Source organism: Hydra viridissima, unplaced genomic scaffold (assembly GCF_058129835.1).
Source record: "Hydra viridissima isolate aposymbiotic clone 2 unplaced genomic scaffold, HvirCarnegie_v1 scaffold_2, whole genome shotgun sequence".
Taxonomy (NCBI): Eukaryota; Metazoa; Cnidaria; class Hydrozoa; order Anthoathecata; family Hydridae; genus Hydra; species Hydra viridissima.
In genome coordinates this window covers 7,483,433-7,504,392 of record NW_028324301.1, presented here as the reverse complement: position 1 = coordinate 7,504,392, position 20,960 = coordinate 7,483,433, and the positions used below count along the sequence as shown (strand labels likewise).

General features: G+C 28.6%; 1 protein-coding gene across 2 annotated transcripts; it reads left to right on the top strand.

Moving 5' to 3' along the window:
* The first annotated feature begins 8 nt into the window (after positions 1–8).
* LOC145196346 (coiled-coil and C2 domain-containing protein 1-like) lies at positions 9–20,403 on the top strand. 2 transcript variants are annotated; one of them, XM_090077518.1, is made up of 26 exons: positions 9–119; positions 251–386; positions 2,504–2,610; positions 2,706–2,768; positions 3,149–3,811; positions 3,904–3,979; positions 10,549–10,805; positions 12,631–12,703; positions 13,141–13,199; positions 13,312–13,500; positions 13,635–13,691; positions 14,814–14,951; positions 15,035–15,093; positions 15,336–15,452; positions 15,537–15,610; positions 15,699–15,754; positions 16,539–16,590; positions 16,679–16,778; positions 17,070–17,160; positions 17,723–17,869; positions 18,510–18,550; positions 19,645–19,696; positions 19,810–19,936; positions 20,031–20,107; positions 20,198–20,245; positions 20,319–20,403. In XM_090077518.1, the coding sequence occupies exons 1-26, from the start codon at positions 57–59 to the stop codon at positions 20,352–20,354; spliced, it is 2,958 nt and encodes a 985-aa protein (XP_089933644.1). In that variant the 5' UTR covers positions 9–56; the 3' UTR covers positions 20,355–20,403. The 2 variants fall into 2 exon arrangements, with proteins under 2 accessions (XP_089933644.1, XP_089933645.1); XM_090077519.1 differs by lacking the exons at positions 19,645–19,696; positions 19,810–19,936; positions 20,031–20,107; positions 20,198–20,245; positions 20,319–20,403 and adding an exon at positions 19,024–19,107.
* The last annotated feature ends 557 nt before the right edge of the window (positions 20,404–20,960 follow it).

The window sequence follows — 20,960 nt, the reverse complement described above, 5'->3', positions numbered from 1 at the left end:
ATATATATATATATATATATATATATAGGTAAACTTTACTTAAATTTTAATCAGCCATGTTCTCCAAAAAAGTTGTTCAAGCTTCAAACAAGCCAAAAAAAAATGAATTTGCCAACATGGTAAGTAAACTCAAACTTTTGTCTCAAAAAAATAGCTTTGTTACATTTTACTATTGACAATAAAAGTTTATGAACTTTGAAAAGTAAAAACTGTGACTAATATGTTTTTTTTTAATGTATGTACTGTCAAGATGGGTCTTGGAATCCCAATGTATGATGATGATAATGATGATGATGATGACGATGATGAATCTCTTTTGGCAGAACTGGCTGCATTAGAAGGAAAGTCAGCTACATCAAAAAAGAAAAAAGCTCCTCCCAAAAAAGGTTTGCTTTCTTTCTTGGGTTTTTAAGTATTAAAATGAAGAATAATAAAAATGCTATGTTATTTACTTCATTAAGTTTAAAGATTGAAGTAGTTAAAAAATCATGTACTGCTCAATGCTTTTATCCCCACAAAGGAAAACAGTTTCAAAAAGCTAAGTATTAACTCTTGGTGTAAAGACTCTTAATTTATCTACTGTGGGACGTTATTACAAGGAAGATAAATTCTGCTTTGGTTTTTTAAACTTCGTAAAATTGCCCTCTGAGTAATCTGCAGCCAAATCACCAAATTATTTTATAAAAGTTAACCAAAATTGTTAAAAATGAATTTAACTTTTGGAGCAGATATTTTTTGGGTCAGTCATACCATAATTTTACTCTCTAAATTCAGTCCGGACAGACATGGTTTCCTAGATGTGGACCTGGTTTTTGCATATTTTAAAGAAGAATTTTAGTAATTTGCCACAAAATAATTACTAAAAGGCTATAAGAGTTTACACAAATCTTTAAGATTTCATCCTGAGTTCAAAAAATATATTGAAATTATTTAAAAAGTGTAAAATAGTCTAGTGAATGAATATATGTTAAATATACTAAAATGTCCTTAAGAAATCAATCTATTACAAAGAAACCTGATAATTAAGTTGGATTTATCATTGCAGACAAAAAAAAAACAACTTGAAAAACAAAACTTTGAATTTCTAGAGCAATAAGTTTATAATTCTTAGCAAACTCTCACAAAAATAATCTTGTGTGTTTAGTTTATTAGTTATTTAAATATACAGTTTTCCAATTTGCTAAATAAAAAATACAGTTAAGTTTTGGCAAAACCTCAACCAAAATATCATCATATCATTGAATACTTCCAAGATTTTTGCAGTTCGGCTATAATGATTGTAATCATCTTGGGCAGTTTTTGATTCATCTAGGTACTTTGTCTTCTGTTCATCATTTTAAAGTATTCTTTTGACTGCATTGAAGTAGAGATATTATATTCTATTGAAGTAAAGCTTCAGCACACACAAAAGATTTCAGTTTTTTTGTACCTTTTGATAGTTTAAATATCTTAATCCTGAAGAATATCATTTAACTTTTGTAATTTTTTTTTGCAACAGTACCATCCACAAAATTTTTATTCTTTTTGTTTGCATGTTTATTGTCTTGTGAAAGGAAAAAAACTCTATATCATACAGGAAGTATTTTAGCAAAATACTGAATTTTGCTAAAATACTTCCTGTATGATTCACAGTTTTTACCCAGGTAGTCCACTGTATTTCTGAAGAAGTTTAATGTCTGCTTCTGATACAGCATACAAAACACTCGTAAAATATAAAAAAATATGTAAAAATAGGTTATATTAGTATACATCATATGGAGTTAAATTTTAAATTAAATCTTAAGTTTTAATTGAATACTTTGTAAAAACAAATATAGCTAAAAACACCTATGTTTCCAATGGATGAATATATTTCAGACGTAATGCAGCTTTTACGCCAAAATTAATCAAGATGACAGAGTATGACAGTATAACAATAAACCAACTCAGTAATGATAAAAGATACAGGAGATCATTAAGATTATGATATTTTTTTATCATTAGGATCATGATATATTTGATTATGCAATGCAATGGGGTAAACATTATTTCAAAAACAGAAAAAATAGATTTTAAATTTTTTTTGGAATGGAAATTCTGCCCAAATAAATAAATTAAAAAATTCAAATTGTTATCAGGTTTATTTCTAATGAGTTTATTGCTTAAAAATAATTTATTTTAGTGTAATAAATCTATATTGGTTGAGTAGTTAAGTTTTTTTTTTTTTTTTCAATTTAATTATCAATCATGTCATATTATCTTAAGTTCCTCTGGAAAATCTATAGAATTATGTAGTGGTTTATTTTCCATCATACAATATAAACCTGTTAGCTTACATTCTCCATCACATAATACAACCTGTTAATATTTATTTTCAGTGATGTAATACAAACCTGTCAACCTAAATTTATATATATATTTGTTTTTGTTTTTTTTTTGTTTGTTTTTTTGCTTGTTTTTTTTTTTTACTAATTTTTGCTGTGCCTTGGTTAATTTCAGAAAATTGAGTTTATTTTTGTTCTAGCATTAATGAGCATGGGAGAAATTAATAATCTTGCTGCATTAGCTGCTCGTGGTGTTGACTCTGAAAATGAAGATGAAGATGATGATATTGATGAAAATGACTTGCTGGTGTGCAATACTTGCATTGGTTTTCTTTATTTTTTAAATATTTTTTTAGAATTATATAATTTTTTTAAAAAAAATTACTTAAATTTTTTTTACAGGCTGAGTTAAATGAATTAACAGAAGATAATGAAGAACAACAGGAAGATCCAAAAGCAACAAAGGTTGGTAATTTTTAAATTTTTATTAGATCTTATGTTAATGTATGTTAATTATGCTATATTATGTAAATCTTAAATTAAAAAACAAACTTATCAAAAATACTATTTATACAATTAGTATCATGGCTACTATTGCTGCAAGCTGACAGAACTTACGTAAACAAAATTTACTACCATACCTTAAAATCGCTATATCAGTTATTTAAAGAGCTAAAAAAAGAGTTTAATTGATAAATGTCAATGACTATCATCAATCTAAGTCTTACAATGTTCAATTACATGAGAGAAATTGCAGCTTTCTAATATAATTATCTTGCAATATGATTTAAAAAAAAATTAAATAAGCAATAAATCATATTGGTTTCTATATTTTATTACTTTAGAGTGTAAAAGTGTTAAACTCTATGGGACAGTTGCTTTCAGAGAGAAAACAAATGTACACCACTGCTCTTTCTAATGCTAAAGAAGAGGGGGCTTCATCTAAAATCAGAAGATTTGAGCGTGGTTTAAAGGATATTGAAGTCATGATTAAAAAAGTATCATCTGGAGGTACAATCAATGAAGATGAAATTCCACCTCCTGTTGCTCTTGGCAATTCTGGAAGCAAACCATTACAAGCTGCTGGTCATCCATTACAAGCTGCTGGTCCTTCATTACAGGCTACTGGTTCTCCATTACAAGCTGCTGGTCCTCCATTACAAGCTACTGGTCCTTCACAAGCTGCTGGTCCTCCACAAGCTGCTGGTCCTCCACAATCAAGCAATTCTACAGTTATTCCACATCCAACAGTTTCCAATAAATGTAAAGAAGAAAATTTGTTGCATGCAGAAAAAAATCCAATTTTACAGAAATCTTTACAAACTGTTAAAACAGATATTAAGCTTTCTTCTTCAATGAATAAACCTGAATCTTTTTCTTCTTCAGAATATTCAAAACAAACATTAGAAACTTTACTCACACGTCAAAAAGAGTTTAAAATTGAAGCTTTGAAAAGTAAGCAACATGGTGATATGCAAAGTGCAAAAAATTATTTAGCCATCTCAAAGGTATGTTCTTGTATGTTGTTTTTTTTTTAAGTTCTATTGTTTTAAATTTAAAATATTTTTTGATTTTTTGATCATTTACTTATTTTGTTTAGAAGTTTGATGTTGCTATTGAAGCTTTAAAATCTGGCAAAGAAGTTGATTTAACCAATATACCTGAGTTGCCTGGAAGTGAGTTTGATTTTTTTAATTGATTAATTTATTTTATTGGTTCATTAACTGATCTTATATTTGAATGTATTCATTAAAGTTATTCAAGTTTACTTTATGTCAAAGTTTTAATGGGAACTTTCCCACCTGCTATACTTTCTAAGTTTTATGAGGAAGTTGTTACCTAGCAACAACTTAATTTTAAAACTACCAGGAATGTTGATAATTTTATTTTATAGCTTTTTATTAGCTTATATAATGTTTTTAAAGAAAGGTTTCCATTCATATATCTCACATAATTGGTTACTTTTTATATTAAAAAATTTCAAAAATCAAGAAGGAAAAAAAAATAATCTAAGGAAATACATAAGTTATATTAAGTCGTATTGTCATAAAGACATCCAATTCTAATAACTCGATATGTTCTAAATTGTTTTCAAAAAGTAAAATACAAAACTTTTAAACTTCAATACTAATTTGAAATAAACATTAGAGGCCTGAACAAGGTTATTGGCTGTTAAGATTTTAAAGTCGCGGAACTAAAATAGTAGTTGTTTTCCCACTAATACTCTACAGGTATTTTCATCCTTTTTTATTTTTGCATTCTTGTGGCTGATAAGATTAACTGTAATGCCATAAAGACAGTGAGAAGTGAACCAAGATATCAGGGGTGTCTACTGAGTGAAGACTACTAACACATTCTTTTAACTATCAAGAGAATGTATTTGTGGTCCAAAAATAAATTTAAAATTCGCATTTCAATTTGACAAGTATTTAATTAAAAATTACTTTTGAACAAAAATATCAAGAGATTTTATTTTACTTTCTACATAACCTGAAAGCTAATCATAACCTTGGAAAACTGGAATCCTACATTCTACATAAACTGAGAATAATCCTATTGAAGCTTTTTATATTGTTTACTTGATCATTAACCTCCTGTTAATCCTTAGTTTTTTTAAAACTAATATTTGAAATAAAGATTGATAGTAATAATATAAAATATTAAAATTAAATTTGTCTCAACTATCCTTTAAATTATTCCATATATTCTCCTTTGATGGTGGACACCGGTCTCAAACTTTTCTGTTAAGGTTGTTCCCTAGAAGTTTGATAGGATTGAGAATAGGGATCATTGTTCTGTTGGAAAATGGATCCATCATCATTTAATCAGAACCCAGATTGAGTTGCATTTTGCTTGAGAATTCTATTGCATTCTTCTTTTGTCATTATGCAATCAATTTTAAGTAAGTCTCCAGCTCTAGAGTTAAAGAAGCAACCCCTAACTATGATGGAGTCTTAACTGTGCTTCTTTGGTGATTTTTCACTGAGCTTCATTTTGACAGCCTGCAGGGTATCTCATTAAAGCAATATGGTTATTTTATTGACATTGGTATGCAAGTAAACATATGGATGAATTTTTTTTTATCTCATAAAATTCATATAGCATTATCGATATCATTGGAGATTAACCACATTGTTAAACTAAAATAACAATGTGGTTAAATAAATTTTATCTCATAAACGGTAAAGATTTTTGGTAAAATTAGAAAATGTAGCAATTATTGTGGAATTTCCTTGTAAAATTAACAACACCAAGCAAGCAGTTGTTATTGTGAATTCAGTTTATCTCTCATCTGTTGAAGCATAAAAGTTTTCATTATGGTTCATGTAGTCTTGCTTGAATTTGATGAACTGGTGGCAACTGTCATAGTCAGATTGCTTTGTTGGCAGAGACCTTTCTGAGATTGATACAACCCATTGGAAAATCTAAGCAATTTTGAATTAATTGAGTTGTACTGATTTTCTTGACAACAATTAGAAATCTTGATCCAAGAATACCAAGTTTTTGTCAAAAGATCCACTTTCAGAAATCATACTTTGTCACCGTATATTGTTATTTTAATTGGACTGAAGTATTGGAATGTGGAAATGACTAGAGAAGTTTAACCGAATTATCTGGTGTTAGCAAAGCTTCTGTTGGTCATTGTGTCAAGTAATTTGTTGAGACAATTTGTGATAGTAGGAATAGATGGATTACCTTTACAATTAAAGAAGTAGCATTAGCCAAATTAACAAATTCTTCAAAATTGTGCAATTTCAAAATTGTATCTCAGCCATTAATGGTTCATTGAATAAAGAAGCTACTTTAAATGAGCATGTTAATGTGAGCAGGAGATGCTTCCATTCATTAAATTTATTGATTGCATGTAGTACAAAATAATTAATTTTGTATGCTAACACTAAATTTCCAGAAGCCTGAAAATTACTGATTTGTCTACACTCAGTCAGAATTATATGATGCAATCAAATCTAATTGTGTTTACAAAGGATTGATAGTGGGTGATTCAGGATTTAGGTTGGAAAATTTGATGATTACACCCTATTTAGACCCAAAAAGTGAACAGCAACATTGATTTAACAGTTCACAAAGGTTAAACAGATACGTCATTATGTATTGCTTTGGGTTATCAAAGAGCAGGTTAAGATGTCTTGATGTCACTGGTGGAACACTTTGTCTTTTCTCAGTTTTAACATCCAAAGTAATTTTGCATTGTTGCATTTTGCTTAATTGTGCATAAGTTAACAATGTCTCATTGCTAAAACTTGTCTTTTATATTCTTAATAAAGGTAATGATAACTTAGAAGTACAGTTATCAGAAGATGGATTACTTACTAGGGATTGTATAGCCTAAATATCTGGTATCTAAATAATAACTTTTAAAATATGCATTGATAGCTGTATTATGGACAGTTTTGGCCATTCACTTTTATGTTTAACAAATTTTTTTACAAACAATTTTCTATTGAAGGTCAAGAAAAACATTAACAAAAAACCTTAAGCGCATCACTTTATTACAAAAATTAAGTACTCAAAATCTTTTTAGCACCGTATGAAGAGCTGTATCATGAATGTTTAAAAATGTAGAGCCAATTTTTGTTCATTACACACATGAATGTCAATCCATGGTACACTTTTTCAAATTAATTCTTTTATAATACTCTGCTTCAGCAGAGTAGCATCTCATTAGTGCAAATTGAGGATTCCTGGCCACTTTCTTTTCATCTGAAACAATATTACGAGATTTGTTGTCCTGACCACCTTTATTTTCTTTAGTGCCATGAAAGGAAGCGAAGCTTTCATTTTAATTTTTTAAGACTTTTAGATAGGATAAGGTTTAAGTTTAATGTTAAATAAAAAAACGTACCACTTTTTCTGATTATTCATGCACCCGAAATCTCTTCACTGCAAAGAAGAGCACTTACTCGAGTTTCAAGTGATGTGAGATGGGGTATATCATTAGAACTCCTTCCACCAGTTTGTGTAGCATGCCTTATTTTTCTAGTCCTCATTCTGCTTCACTTTCGATAAAAGCTGAGAAAAATTTGTCTCTGCATTGCTTCCATTATTCTCTCTATTGCTCGACACTTTCTGCATTAGAATATTTTTATACTTTGAAACACAGCCTCCAGCCAAAGCTGGGCAACCACTATTTTTTTTTAGTCCAATATCTGATAGTTCGATGGTTTGTGTTCTTAATCTGCTATCGATAGTCTGATTAATCTGCTATTGATAGTTTTTCTAATTTGCTTGTCCAATAATTGATAGTCCGATATCTTGAAAAAGAATTTAAAAGCTTTTTTTGATTTTTTTTTACCAGCTTGCCACATGCAACTTGCACAGGCTAAATATGTTGGCTGTTGCCAGCTGAGTGTCTCTCTGGCTGGGAGTTCGAGGCCTTACAGTGCTATCAATAGAAAACTGGCCATCTCCCTGGCTGGAGATGTCAAACATTATTATTTTCCCTTCATCACTCCTCTGGCTCATTTCACTATCAGGCCAGCTTGACAGTTTGCTGTGGTTTAAAGCACTAGATGGCCGATTTTTCATAAATGTCAAATATTTGTCCATTTCAATTTGGTAAGATATCTAGATATAACTGTTTACAGAAATTTTTTTAAAAAGTATAAAACCCATCAATGATTATTTTTTAAGTAAATTAATGATTTATTAACACTTAAAAAATATTGTTGTTGAAACTGGTGTTATTGACCCCAGTTTTAGTTTTGCAACTGAAACTGGAGGTCAATAACACAAGTTTTGGTTGCTATGGTTTTGTGAGAGGAAATATTTCGTTTCTTGAATTTACTGTAGTAAATCTATATTGTACAGCCTCTTTGAGGCACAACTAGTAACTTAGGTAGCTAAGATCAATGTTTTTTGTGACTCTAAGGGTAAGGAGGATAAAGATCTTACCTGAAATCCATCTGTTGAGGTAACAATCTAACAGTGTTGATCGACACTTTGACTTGTTCCAGCAGTTTAAATAGAGAATGATTTGCCCCCAGTCAGAAAGGGGAGGAGCAACAGTCAAAAACAAAACAAGATTACTTGGTGGAACATAGGAGATATACTTGATCGTGAATTTGAATCTGCATTTGTTCAAAAAAATCAATTTATTTCATATACAAAAATGAGGAAAAAGGAAATACACAATTTGGACAGTCTGATAGTCGAAGTTCAATAGTTGTTTTTTAGTCCGATACTCAGATACTTTTTGCTTAGTCCAATAGTTATCAGATATCTAATATTGCCAGTCTGATACATAATTAGTCCAATAATCTGATATTTTTTTCTTAGTCTGATACTAGTGGAATATCAGAATATCAGAACTTTTATTAAAAGTGCCCACCTCTGCCTCCAGCATACCCTTTGTCAATTTCTAATTTTATTGATCCTTTCTAAGGACCTGCCTGATAGTTGGCATATCACCATCCATTACAACAATGGCTTAAAGACTAAAGTGCTTACAAATAAAAAAAATTATGAAGGTATGTAGAGAGGTTTTGCATTTTTATACCTTTAAGCAGGCTTTGGCTAAAATGCAATATAAATAAAACATTTTATTCTTAAAACACATTGGGTGAATTGACAGATAATTTGTTATGTAGTGATTATTTCAAAGATATTGTATTGATGTGCTTTTAATTATGCTAAATTTAGTTTTATGATGTTGTTTGAATTACTGATATATTTAAAGGTTTTTCCAGAGACAAAATTTTAAGTATATGTTTAAAAATATACATACTGCTAATATTTTTGACATGCTACTAAAATAACCATATTGCTTTTATGAGGCACCCTTCTGAAGTTGTATTTTATCATGTCTTCTTTAGATGAACAGTGTGTGTTATTGAAATTGATGTTTTTGAGTTGCCATTGTGTAACAGAACTAACTCAATAAAAAATGAACATGCTAATACTATATAGACCTGTAAAGAATATGAAAAAATCCAGATTTCATTTACAAAAACTAAATACTAGGACATCCTTCTGTAGCAAGTATTAATTCTTCAACCAAGAAGCAAATAGTTTGACTTTAATAGTTCCATCTTAATAGATTATTGAGCTCTCTTTGGTTAAATATCTGGAAATTGTTGTCTCTATTATCAGGTTATGTAGTCTGGATCTGGAAAGGTCTTCTATCTCCATTTTAGCTTAAATGAACTCAATTCCATCTTGTGGAGGGACAGAGACTGGGAGTTTGTTGTCATGTTTCTGGTACAAGAGCTAATTGCAGGTTTGGATAGATGATAACATACTTAAACTTTGCAGTGAGTTTACAGATTAGCTAAGCAGAAATAGCAACTATCGTGATGATTCACTGGTTCTCTCCATATCATCAGAGTAATAAAAGATATTGATGCTTTCCTTATAATTCCTTGTAAAGTTTCTTTGTTGTCTTGAGTTTATAAATGAACCAGAAATGTAGGAGAAAATATCAGGATAATTTTTACATGACCACAACATGATGTAGTTCAATATGTAAAAGAATCTTTGGTGAATAGAAACAATATGATGGAGGCAAAACACATAGTATTATTACATTAGGACTACTGTATTACATATAAAACAATCCAATGAAAATGTAGTTTTTTTTTCTCAGTGTTTAAAATACTATCTAGTTCACCTTTTCAGAATGTTGATGAAAAAGTTTTATTGACCTGTGTTACATTTTACATTTTCAAAGACCATTTTACTTTTTACTAATATTGTTTCTGCTAAGGAATTTAATTCCCCATTTTGTCCATGCTTGAAAAGAATGCAATAGAAGTTTGATTTTTTAATTATAAAAAGAGGCTCAAAGTCTTTGCAGTGTTTTTGCAGCTCATTGGTTAGGTAGAAAGGTAATTTTTGCTATTTAGTTGCTTTAGAAATTAATGATTAATTTAAAAACCTGGATTACCTTTTTTTTTTTTTTACCAGTTTTAAAATTTATCCCAGGTAATCTCTGTTATTACCAAAAGCAGTCCTCTTCTATCTTAATTCATGTTTTTCTTTTTTCAAACCATACCTATCTGATTTTGTGACTTAAATAATTATTGATTGTGTGAGGTATATTAATGGAAACTCTATTTTATATTGATATTTTGGTTACAACTCTGTCAAACCACTCATTGATGTCAATTAGCTGATTATTTAGATTAAAAAAAAAAAAAGAATAAAGAACAAATTAGTTGAAATTTAAGAAAATTTAGAAAATTTAATTTTAAGTTTTTGTGCTTTTATATCTATTTTTTTGTATCAGCAATAAACTCAATTCTTCCTAATACCCAAATTCAAGAGTCAAGACAGACTTCAACACTTGTCTCTTCTTCAGAAGCAGCAACAGAGCCAAAAACAGTATCTTTAGAGCCAAAAACAGTATCAGAACCTTATCCTCCTGCCCCAGTTACAATAATGGATGCTCTTCTACAACGGCTAGAAAAGTACCAGTCTTCTGTGAAAAAAGCGGAAGAGGAAAACAATTCTGGTAAAGCAAGAAGAATGGGAAGAATTGTCAAAGTAAATTTTATTTTGATGGTTTCAATGTGTTTTTTTTCATTAATGATCATAGCTGACCAAATTCATTTCATATTAACAGATTAGCAAATTCTAATTTTATTGCTTGTCAAATTATTTGGAGATTTTTATAATATTCATATACATACATACATTACATTACATTACATTACATTACATTACATTATATTATATACATACAGTACTGTGAATAAGTTTTAGCTCACTTTCCAAAACTCATGTTTTTTTAACATTTTGATTAATAGCTTTTGAATAATTTTTATATAAAACAATATCTTATTTCAAACAATACTAAACACTATTTTAACAAGAGAAAGCAGCATTTTAAATATTCTGTTGTATGTAGATATTTAATGTGTTTATTTGCTGTCTATTTTCTTTATATGCTGATCTGAACCAATTCATAATGTCTCGTTTGTTTTTAGTTTACTCTTGCATTTTTGTTTATTAACTGTTGTGAGGGCTTCATATTAGATGATGGTATAGTGTAAAAAGACATTTCATAGATTTGTGCACTTAATATTATTTCTAGTTTTTTTTTGTTTGTTTGTTTTTTGTTTTGTTTTTTTTGTATTATTGCATTTATTGTGTTTAAAGTGCTAAAATGGGTAAAATTCAACCACTGGAACACAAAAAAATTATTGTTTTTCATGAAGAAAGCTATTCTCAACGACATATTGTCTAAAAAATATTCAAGAACATAAAGAAATTATAAAAAAATTTATCTTGAAGTGGAAGACTTCCAAAGCTTAAAAAATATGACATAAATATTATAAAAAAATCTTTGCGGTATTGGAAAAAAACCTCCAGTGAACTTGCCCAACACATTCAAACTGGTACCAACCTTTTCCTCATCTTGCACTCAATGATATTTGCTAAAAGCTGGGTTAAGATGGTGTAATGCAATTTGAAAGCCTTTGTTATGTTGTTGAAAAAAAGATTTGAATATGCAAAACATAATCATTGGATTAAAGAAATGTTTAACTGTCTACTGTACACAGATGAATCAAAATTTGAATTCGATAGTATGTAAGGAGAAGGGTTAGAGAGACTTATCATCTTAATTGTCTACATTCAACAATCAAGAATGGGGAAAGTTTTGCTCCAGTTTAAGGTTGTATTCATCATCTGGAATAGATGATTTAATCAGTATTCGTGCTAAAAAACTAAAACTGACTATATGTTGACTGGAAAACAACATGTGGGAATTTTAAGACATCTTACAACATGATCTGGAATAAGACTGATTGGTAATAATTTCATTCTACACCAGGAAATTGATCCCAAAATTTTTTTCTGAGTGGCCAAAAAATATTCACAGGACATGTTTGAGAATGGAGTTCTTGAAGTAATGAACTGGCCTCTTCAAAGTCCAGATTTAAACACTATTGAACATATTTAGGATTATTTGGATAAAAGAAAGGTCGAATATAATCCCAGGAATGTTGAAGAATGTTTCTAAATATTAAAAAGGGAGTGGGGCAATATTCCACAAAATTTCATAACAAATTGATATAAATCCCAGAAGAATTATTTATGTAATAAAGTATTAGTTTTTTTTTCTTTTTGTATCATATTTAATTAAATTATTTTTAGATATTTTTGTTTGTAATATGCGTCTATAAATCTGATTTCTCTTATTTAATAAGTCTTCACCTTCATATTTTTAAGAAAAAATCAAAAATAATTTTAAAATTATAATGGGCTAAAACTAATTCACAGTATTTTGTATTTGTGTGTGTGTGTGTGTGTGTGATTTATTTATTTTTTCCCTGTATTTTTAAAAATAATTTGATTAATAATTTAGCAATACGAAGATGCCATAAAAAACTATAAACTAAATAAACCAGTAGACTACAATGAGCTACCTGTACCACCTGGTAAATTAGTATAATTTATTTAAAGATTTTGATGTATTCTTTGAATTTAGTGCAATTTTGTGTCAGTTATTATTGCTTTAAAGTTCAGAAAAGGTTGTGAAAATAGCAGGAAATGCTTTAGTGAAAATTTCTTCTGACTCCCATACTGTTTGCCAATTATGCTTTTTTAATATTTGTAATCTGTTTTTATATTTGTTTGAAAATCCAAAAAAAATGATTTAGACAGTTAAAATATTTTCTGTTAAAATAAATTCAATCTTCTACCACCAAATAGAGTGACTATAGCAGAACCAATTATGCAGGAAGCTTGTATATCTGGAAATTTCATGTTTCTTTAATAATTATCCTTTAATGTAAATCTGAAACTAAGAATGCTTTTCAAATTGCAGGTGGCAAACCACTGTTTAAATCATATATAAGCATTATGTTGTTTTAAGGCTTTGGGCCTATACCTGGTGTTGCACCTCCCCCAGAAGAATCTGAGGTTCCTTCTGAGGTAATATTACGTTTTTTGTCTTTATAAGTTTTAAGAAACATTTTTCATTACATTTTCTTTTTTTTCCATTATTACTTTTGATGTATTTGCATCTTAAATATAAACAATTTAGTTACCTATCCAACAAACAGTTACAAATCCAACAAACCTACCAAGTTTGTCTGAAGTAGCTCCTTCCTCTCGTAACCGTAAAGAGTACGAATTTTTAGTCAATCGTCAAAAAGAATTTAAAATGGCAGCTTTACAGGCTAAAAAAGAAGGTGACATGGATTCTGCAAGGGAATATCTGAGGCAGGCAAAAGTAAAAAGTATTATTATTTTTTAAACCTGTGTGGTTGTTTGAAATTAGAACCATAATTTTATTTTAAGATTTAAAATAAATGTCACTGAAAGAGTTTGGACTGGATAATTGTAACAATTTTTTAATTTCATCAGGGTCTTGACCAGATGATTATTGCAGCACAAAATGGATTGAGAGTTGATGTTACTACTGTAGGTTGTATGAATTTTTAAATCTAGAACTAGCCATCATCAGATATAGTTTCTAAGCATTATGTTAACTATTTATTTTAGTAACAAGTGATAACTAAAAAATATGACTAAATTCGAGAAATCATCATCTCCCAAATTTATAGAAAAATAATAGAAGATAAAATTAGATTTTTAAATGGTTTATTTATTTGCTACTTTTTTTTCAATAACATTATTCATTCAAATATTGAGGCAGCTCTTATCGATCGAGAAAGGCTGTATACAATATTATAATCTAATTTTCTAAGGCAATACTTTATTGTGTTATGTAATTTATTGAGATTTTTAGTTTTCCAATTATGCACGTATACTTTTTATTTTATTAGTTTAACCCAAAAAATAATTAATTGGTTGTATTTCTGGCTAGTTTATAGGGTTATTCTCTTTTTTCATGAAATTGACATTCTTGTTTTCCATATAGTCAAAAGCTGTTTCAGTATAATAGGATGTTGCAAGATTAGGCTAAAACATGTATCGTCACCAGAATTACGTTTTTTGATGAAAGGAAAATTTTTCTTCTTGATGCACTCATTCAAGTAGATCCACTCAAGTACTCACTCAGTAGATTCATTCAAGTAGATGCACTCATTCAAGTAGATTTCTTAATACTGGTGTGCTCATCCTTTTGTCAGACATGCAGATATAAATAAGAAGTTTTTGTTCAAGTTTAGCACTTATTATAAATATTTTGTTTGTTTCAATTTTTGGCACTGCAAGACTTAATTTTTATGATTGAACATGACTTTCAAATATTTTTTGAGGTCATTACTTTTGCCATCCAAACAAGGTCATGTTGAAAAAATTGACATAGTATAACAACAAGATAGAATATGTCATTAAACTTGCACTTTTTAGCTATCACTTGTTAAGTTAAAAAATATGTGTTAGTATTTTCTACTGCTTTGGTAAAGCTTTTTAAAAAGCATTCTCTTTTATCGATTGTTTTTAAGCAGGAAGAAGATTTCTCATAACATTTTTCTTTATCTAAATATGAATTAATACAAAAGGTGTCATTTACTGGGGAAGGGGTGTTCATTTTCACTTTACCATTTCAAAAATTAAAATTTTTGAAGCATTTTTTAGGTTCCACAGTTAAAGCGAAAATCTGTAGTCCAAACCGAAACTCCAGTTAATACAGTACCTAAAGAACCTGCTTTGATATCTGGTTCCACAGAAGATAAATATAAGATCATTGAAAATGCTCTTAAAAAACAAATAGAGGTGAACTTATATCTTATTTATATATTTTTGCAATGTAAACTTTTGTTACATATAATTCTTTAAAGCAACTTTTTGAAGTTTAGGCCTCCGAGAAAAATGCGGAACATTATAAACTTTTGGGAAATTTAGATGCTGCCAAAAAGTTAGTAACTTAAATATTTTATATTTCATCTAAATTCCAAAAAAATTCTGCACTTATTTATGCTTTGTTATTTATGTATTTTCCCTGTCCTATTTTCTCTTACATATGTGAGAAAGAGAGAAAATACACATATACATACACACTCATGTCCAAACATCTTTATAATGTTTTTTTGTTATTACCTGCAGATAGTTTTTTTTTTTTTTTTTTTCAAAAAACTGTAAAGTAAATATTTCTCATAGTTTTGAATCCCTTCTCAAAAGCTCCAAGAAAGATTTAGAGACGCTTTTGCAATACAAAGCACAAGGAAGTCCTGTTCCAAGCTGTCAATATCAAATGCAAACATTCCCTATAGTAAGGTAGTCGATTGCTTTTTTCAAGTTCTTAAGTATTATTTCTGAGGAGGACCTTGCACAAATTTATTTCTTTGTTTGTTTGTTTAGGTCCAATCCACAATTGAGCGATTCTGAATTGGAAATTACTATTGTCCGATGCATAAATGTTCCATTGCCAGCTGGTAATTTTCAAACTTTTACCTTCAAATTTTTTTAATTTTAAATCTTGCTTTAATTTTATTAAAAACTTTGTGAACTTTATATTTTTAGGCTACCAGCCAAAAGATATGTACATTTATGTTACATTTGAGTTTCCAATTCCAAAAGTAGGTTCCTTAATCATTAAAAGACAAAATGCAATTAGTTAGCAGAGTATTTCAACATTGAATAATAGATTTGAAGTTAGCTCTTGTGCAATCTTATTTTAGATATGATGGTAATGGCAATCTAGTTTAAATAGAAGTCCTATGCTTTGAGTTGCTAGCTTTGAACTATTCATTTTTTATTCATTTAATGAGGTCCAAAAAATAATACAATACTAAGTTTTGGTGAGTATAAAAGCTAATTGAACTATCATTCATAAAGCTCAAAAAATCTTAGATAAAAAGGGAATCTGAAACAACTTTTCTAGTGACTTTTTAGTAAGTTGAGAGACCATAGCATGAATATTTTTACTGGAACCAAGTTTGTAAAACAGAGTCTTTATAAATTTTACCATTAGAAAGTGCATTAGATTTGAATTCACTACAACTGCTGTTTTTGAGGATTTTTTATAGCACATTCAAAGCATTAAGATAAGATGAACTTCAATCTTCTTGCTCCTTTTGTTGTTGCTTATATCATTTTATAGTTATAGTGATTACTACCCAAAAAGTCTATCTGTTCAAGTCACACTACACTTTGTAATTTTGTTTTGTACAGATGCCTAATCTTTTATAAAAAAGTATTTTAGTTTAGATGTTATATTTACAAATAACTATAAGATGTTCATAGTTAATTTCTAAATTAACTTGGCAACTCTTTTTTTTTATGAATAATGCTTAATTTTATTGGTGTTTTTAATGTTGGTGTTGTTAAGCTTGTAAATATTAAATTAAACTTTATGTTAAGGAAAAACCTCAAACTGGATGCACAACTACAAAGAAAGAAACCATTAACCCTGGTACTTTGTTTTTTAACATATTCTCAATCAAATCCAAATGGTATATGAGCACAAACTTTTTTATTGATGTTGTTGCTTTTTTTTTTAGAATTTAATGAATCTTTCAAGGTTTCTATTGATAGAAAAAATCAAAGTTTTATAAGACAATGCAAACGTCAAGTACTGACTGTTAAAGTCAATCATGTAAGGTGAGAAAAAATTTTGATTTGCTTCTTGGTTTTGAGGTTTTAGTTTTCAATAGAATTTTTATGTAGCTTTCTGAATACTGAGAGACTTTTTGTTTGATGCAGCATCAACTTGTTAACTGTTAGATTGCTTATTGAATTGCATGTTAATTGCTTGTGGCAATGCAATGCGCTGTCTGTTGTAATTTTGTTGCATTTAAAACTTCGGGTATGAAAAGAGAATCTATGTAAGTGTTGTATAAGTTTTGGAAAATAATGAAAAAAAAATTAAATTATATTCTTTCTTACTTATAGAGGATTCCTTAAAGCAGACAGAGCCATTGGACAAGGCTTTATAAAATTAGAACGATTCTCTAACAGATGTGAAATTCATGAATCTGTTGATGTAAGAAATTTTGAAGGCAATTGACACATAAAGTGAAAATTGTTGCATCTTACTCTTTAATGATAATTGCTTTAATTTATTTCTGTCTGTTTGATGCATTGTATTTTTTTTTTCCCTTTTTAGAATTATGTTTCTTATAATTTGTTGCAAAAAAATGTTAACTATATTTTGTATGATGTTATGAAATTCTTTTTTTTCTAAAAATTATTTACTAACATTCTTGTTAGAAATAATAGTACCAAAGTATATTTGTTACCATTTCCATTAGAAAGTGATTTTTGTAGTTATTTACTTAAAGAAGTCCTTCAAAACCATTCTTTTTAAAGTATGGGAGATAAAAAGGAAAAAAAAATGTTGGTTTTTGTACTTGAGTTTTTTTCAAAGAAAAAGCTGAAAAAAAGAAATAAGGTTTCTGACTTAATTTCTTAACCATGTTATGAAAATAACTCAAAACTATTAGTAATTATCATAAGATAGGTGATAGTAACTCAACAATTGTTTGCTTTTAAGTTGAGGTTAGTTCAAAGATAAATATATTTTTAATTTTTTTAATTAATTTTAGTTGATGGATGTTGAAAAAGGCAGGAAGTCTGTTGGTGGAAAAATCGAAATTCTTTTAAAAATACGTGAACCATTTGTTGATAAAGATGCTGAAATTGTGACAGAAAAATGGCTAGTACTTGACACACATTTACGTGGCCTGATGATGGTCAGCTTTTCTTTTACTTGCTAAAACCTAGATTTTTACTATTTTGTTTTATAAAAAGAATCATTTTTGTTTTATTGTTGTTCAAAATTTATTCCTCCACAGCAATACACTTTTTTACATGGTTTTACGTAAAAAAAGAAGGCTCTCATAATAGCATATGTAACCATTTTTATTTACTTTGTTCAAGATAAAGATGAGTTTGTAGTGAGTAAGAATTTTAATGATCAGAAGGTCAGTAATAGGTCATCAGCTCAGATAACTTAAAATCATCGACCAATCAAATAATTTTTTTTAATCATATTTAAATTCGTGCAATTATCTAGCAGCATAATTTTATGTTTGCATGCTTATATACTGATCAAAACTAACCTCTTTTTCAAGATAAAAGCAGGTATATGACGACCATCATTTATTTTCTTGCTCTTGTTAAGTGAAAGTGGAAGTTTAAAAAATTAATGACTTTATTTAAATTAATGCCATGAATCTATTTCTATAATGAATGATGATAATGGTATTTTGTTTATTTTTTAACGTTTTGTTTCATAATTTATTTATCTAGATTATATTATTTATTATGTAAAATAATTATGTAGTTTTTTTGATTTTTTAAGTTAAATATGAGGTTTATTTTTCATTTCAGAATATGCCGAATTCAGCTCCACAACCAAAAACAACCTCATCGTAAGTCATTTCTAATTTGGTTTTATTTTTTTCAAAAGTTACAGATCAATTTAAAAAACCGAGATTTATTCCATAGCAAGCAGATTTTTTACTGATTGTTAAAAAATGGTTGTTCTTTGCAAATACAATAGAATCTCGATATAAAGAACATCTCGATGTAACAAACAAAACTGTTTCCCTCGTTTTTCTCTGACATGGTACTCTTTACATTAAGAAATTCGATAGAAACGAACTATATAATCAAATCATTTCTCATTTTCCTTCGACGTTCATTTTATCGAGATTTTACTGTGCAATTAAAGTATTGAACTAATCACACTCGTGTAAGAACGCATCGACCATCCGGTATTTTAACGTTGCAACCAACAGATTTAAGCTTTACGTTTTCGTCTATAAATGGTTACACAATCCTTTTCTTATTCAATCCTTTCATAGAGATTTTTACTTATGTAAGCGCCATTCTTTTGTTTTAGAGAATCTAAAATTTGTTCAGTCTCGTGAAGACATGTTTGGCTTTGAGATGATTTATGTTGTTGGATATTTTAATAAAAAGAAAATCTATTATATTTAAAAATTAATTATGGTGTTAATAAGATAAAACTTGGAAATAAATTTTATACGATTTTTTAAAACATTTTTCTGATGTATATTTGTATGATAATATTAATAGGAAATAAATATTTTCTTTCTCCATCTTTCAGTTTCTTTTTTTTAAATATATATTATTTAGGCCAATACAATTTTTTTAAATACATCGTCGGCTTATTTGTAAAACCTTGTTTACATTTGTTACAATTTACAAAAAATTTTTACTTATAAAAAATTTTCAAGACACCAAACACACTAAAACTTCTAATTTTAGCACATAGTTCTTACTTTTAACGCTAGGCATGTATTCTGATTCGTCAATTCTTAGAAGCTTTGCATCGTGTTAAATTAAGTTCTTCAAAGAAAAACTTCAATAAAAGTAAATTCTCTATAAAAAAAGGACTTAGAGGTTTTACAAGTTAATCGACGATAGAAGTATCTTTCATAATCATTAAGTCTTAAGGTTTAGAAATATCTCTCCTGATTTATTTCTTGTGTTTCATTAGATACGAGAGTCTAGAAGTGTTGCAGTACGAAAAAAATCTATTAGAGACGCAGGTATTAAATTTCATTGCAACCTTATTAAAGGCAATTGTATTTAATTTCATTACAATTCTATCAGGAATTGTAGCTTAGAAGGAATACAAAATACATTCTATTGATAAATGCAGGTTGCGGCGTATAAAGCACAGGGAAAAGCGCCTCCTGCTTCTCTTCCATCAAAGATTCAACAATACCAACAAAAGATGCAAGAAATAAGCGCTCGACTAAAAAGCGGAGGTAGAGCAGCAGTAGATGGCAAGTATTATTTCGCTGTAATAATCTTGTTTTTATGCAAATCAATTTTTATCTACTATTCATTAAATTTTTTTTTTTTTTTTAACTCTATCAGATTATTTACAAAATTTGATCCGAGGAATGGAAAGTGAAACTCTCAAAGCATCGCAAGCATTAAAGAAAAATGACAGGGTTGAGATTTTTTCTTGTTTTCCCAATCCGAATATAAGAAAACTTTTTTATTTAAAGAACTTGCTGCTTAAATTTATTTTGTTTTTATAGGATACTGCTAAAGCATGCTTGTCAAAGAAGAAGTTACTTGAAAAAGAGGTTAACATTATATTTTCGTTTCTCACAAGACGAGTTTGTTTCTTTGTTAAACTGATCATTTTTTCATTTATAGGTTGGCGCGTTAAAGCAGCGTCTTGGTATCACCTGATAAAAGTCCAAGTTTATAAGATGAATGTTTAATTGACCTAATTTTAAAATGTTTCTTATTACCTTCTTTGTACCAACTCTTGGTTATAAGTTTAAGAGCGGTCCTTGGTTTGAAGAGCAAATGGATGAACTCTATGGTTCAAACTCGTTTACTACAACTTTGCTGTAAAGGAAGCATCTACAATAAAACTACAATAGATTACTTGAGTAAAAGAAATTGTTGAAATGACCAAGACCAAATATTTTTAAAAATATTTCTAATAACGAAAAAATTTAAATGATAAAAAGATTTATAAAAAAAAAATAGCTCAAAAATATTCTTAAAAAAATAATTTCTTATGACGAGTAAGTGCTGTATGATATTTTAAAAACACATTTCTTCCTTATATATATATCTATAAAGACTAAGGGTCTGCGTGTCGTTTCATTTCTGTATCGTTATCATTCCGATATGATAGCGGAAAAAAAGTGTCACCGGATTGACGAGAGTTCCGGTATATACCGAGATTTAAACTAAGTACAATACCGAATAAAATCTTTTTTACCGATTTTTTTGCAATTATTCCGATGACACTTTTTTTTTTCCGCTATCGAATCGACATGATAA

Bases quoted from the DNA above. Each gene is read 5' to 3' on its own strand.
- LOC145196346 (XM_090077518.1), top strand. From the start codon at position 57: ATGTTCTCCAAAAAAGTTGTTCAAGCTTCAAACAAGCCAAAAAAAAAT. The intron at 3,812-3,903 runs GTATGTTCTTGT...TATTTTGTTTAG, and splicing joins ATTATTTAGCCATCTCAAAG to AAGTTTGATGTTGCTATTGA. The intron at 19,937-20,030 runs GCAAGTATTATT...TAACTCTATCAG, and splicing joins AGGTAGAGCAGCAGTAGATG to ATTATTTACAAAATTTGATC.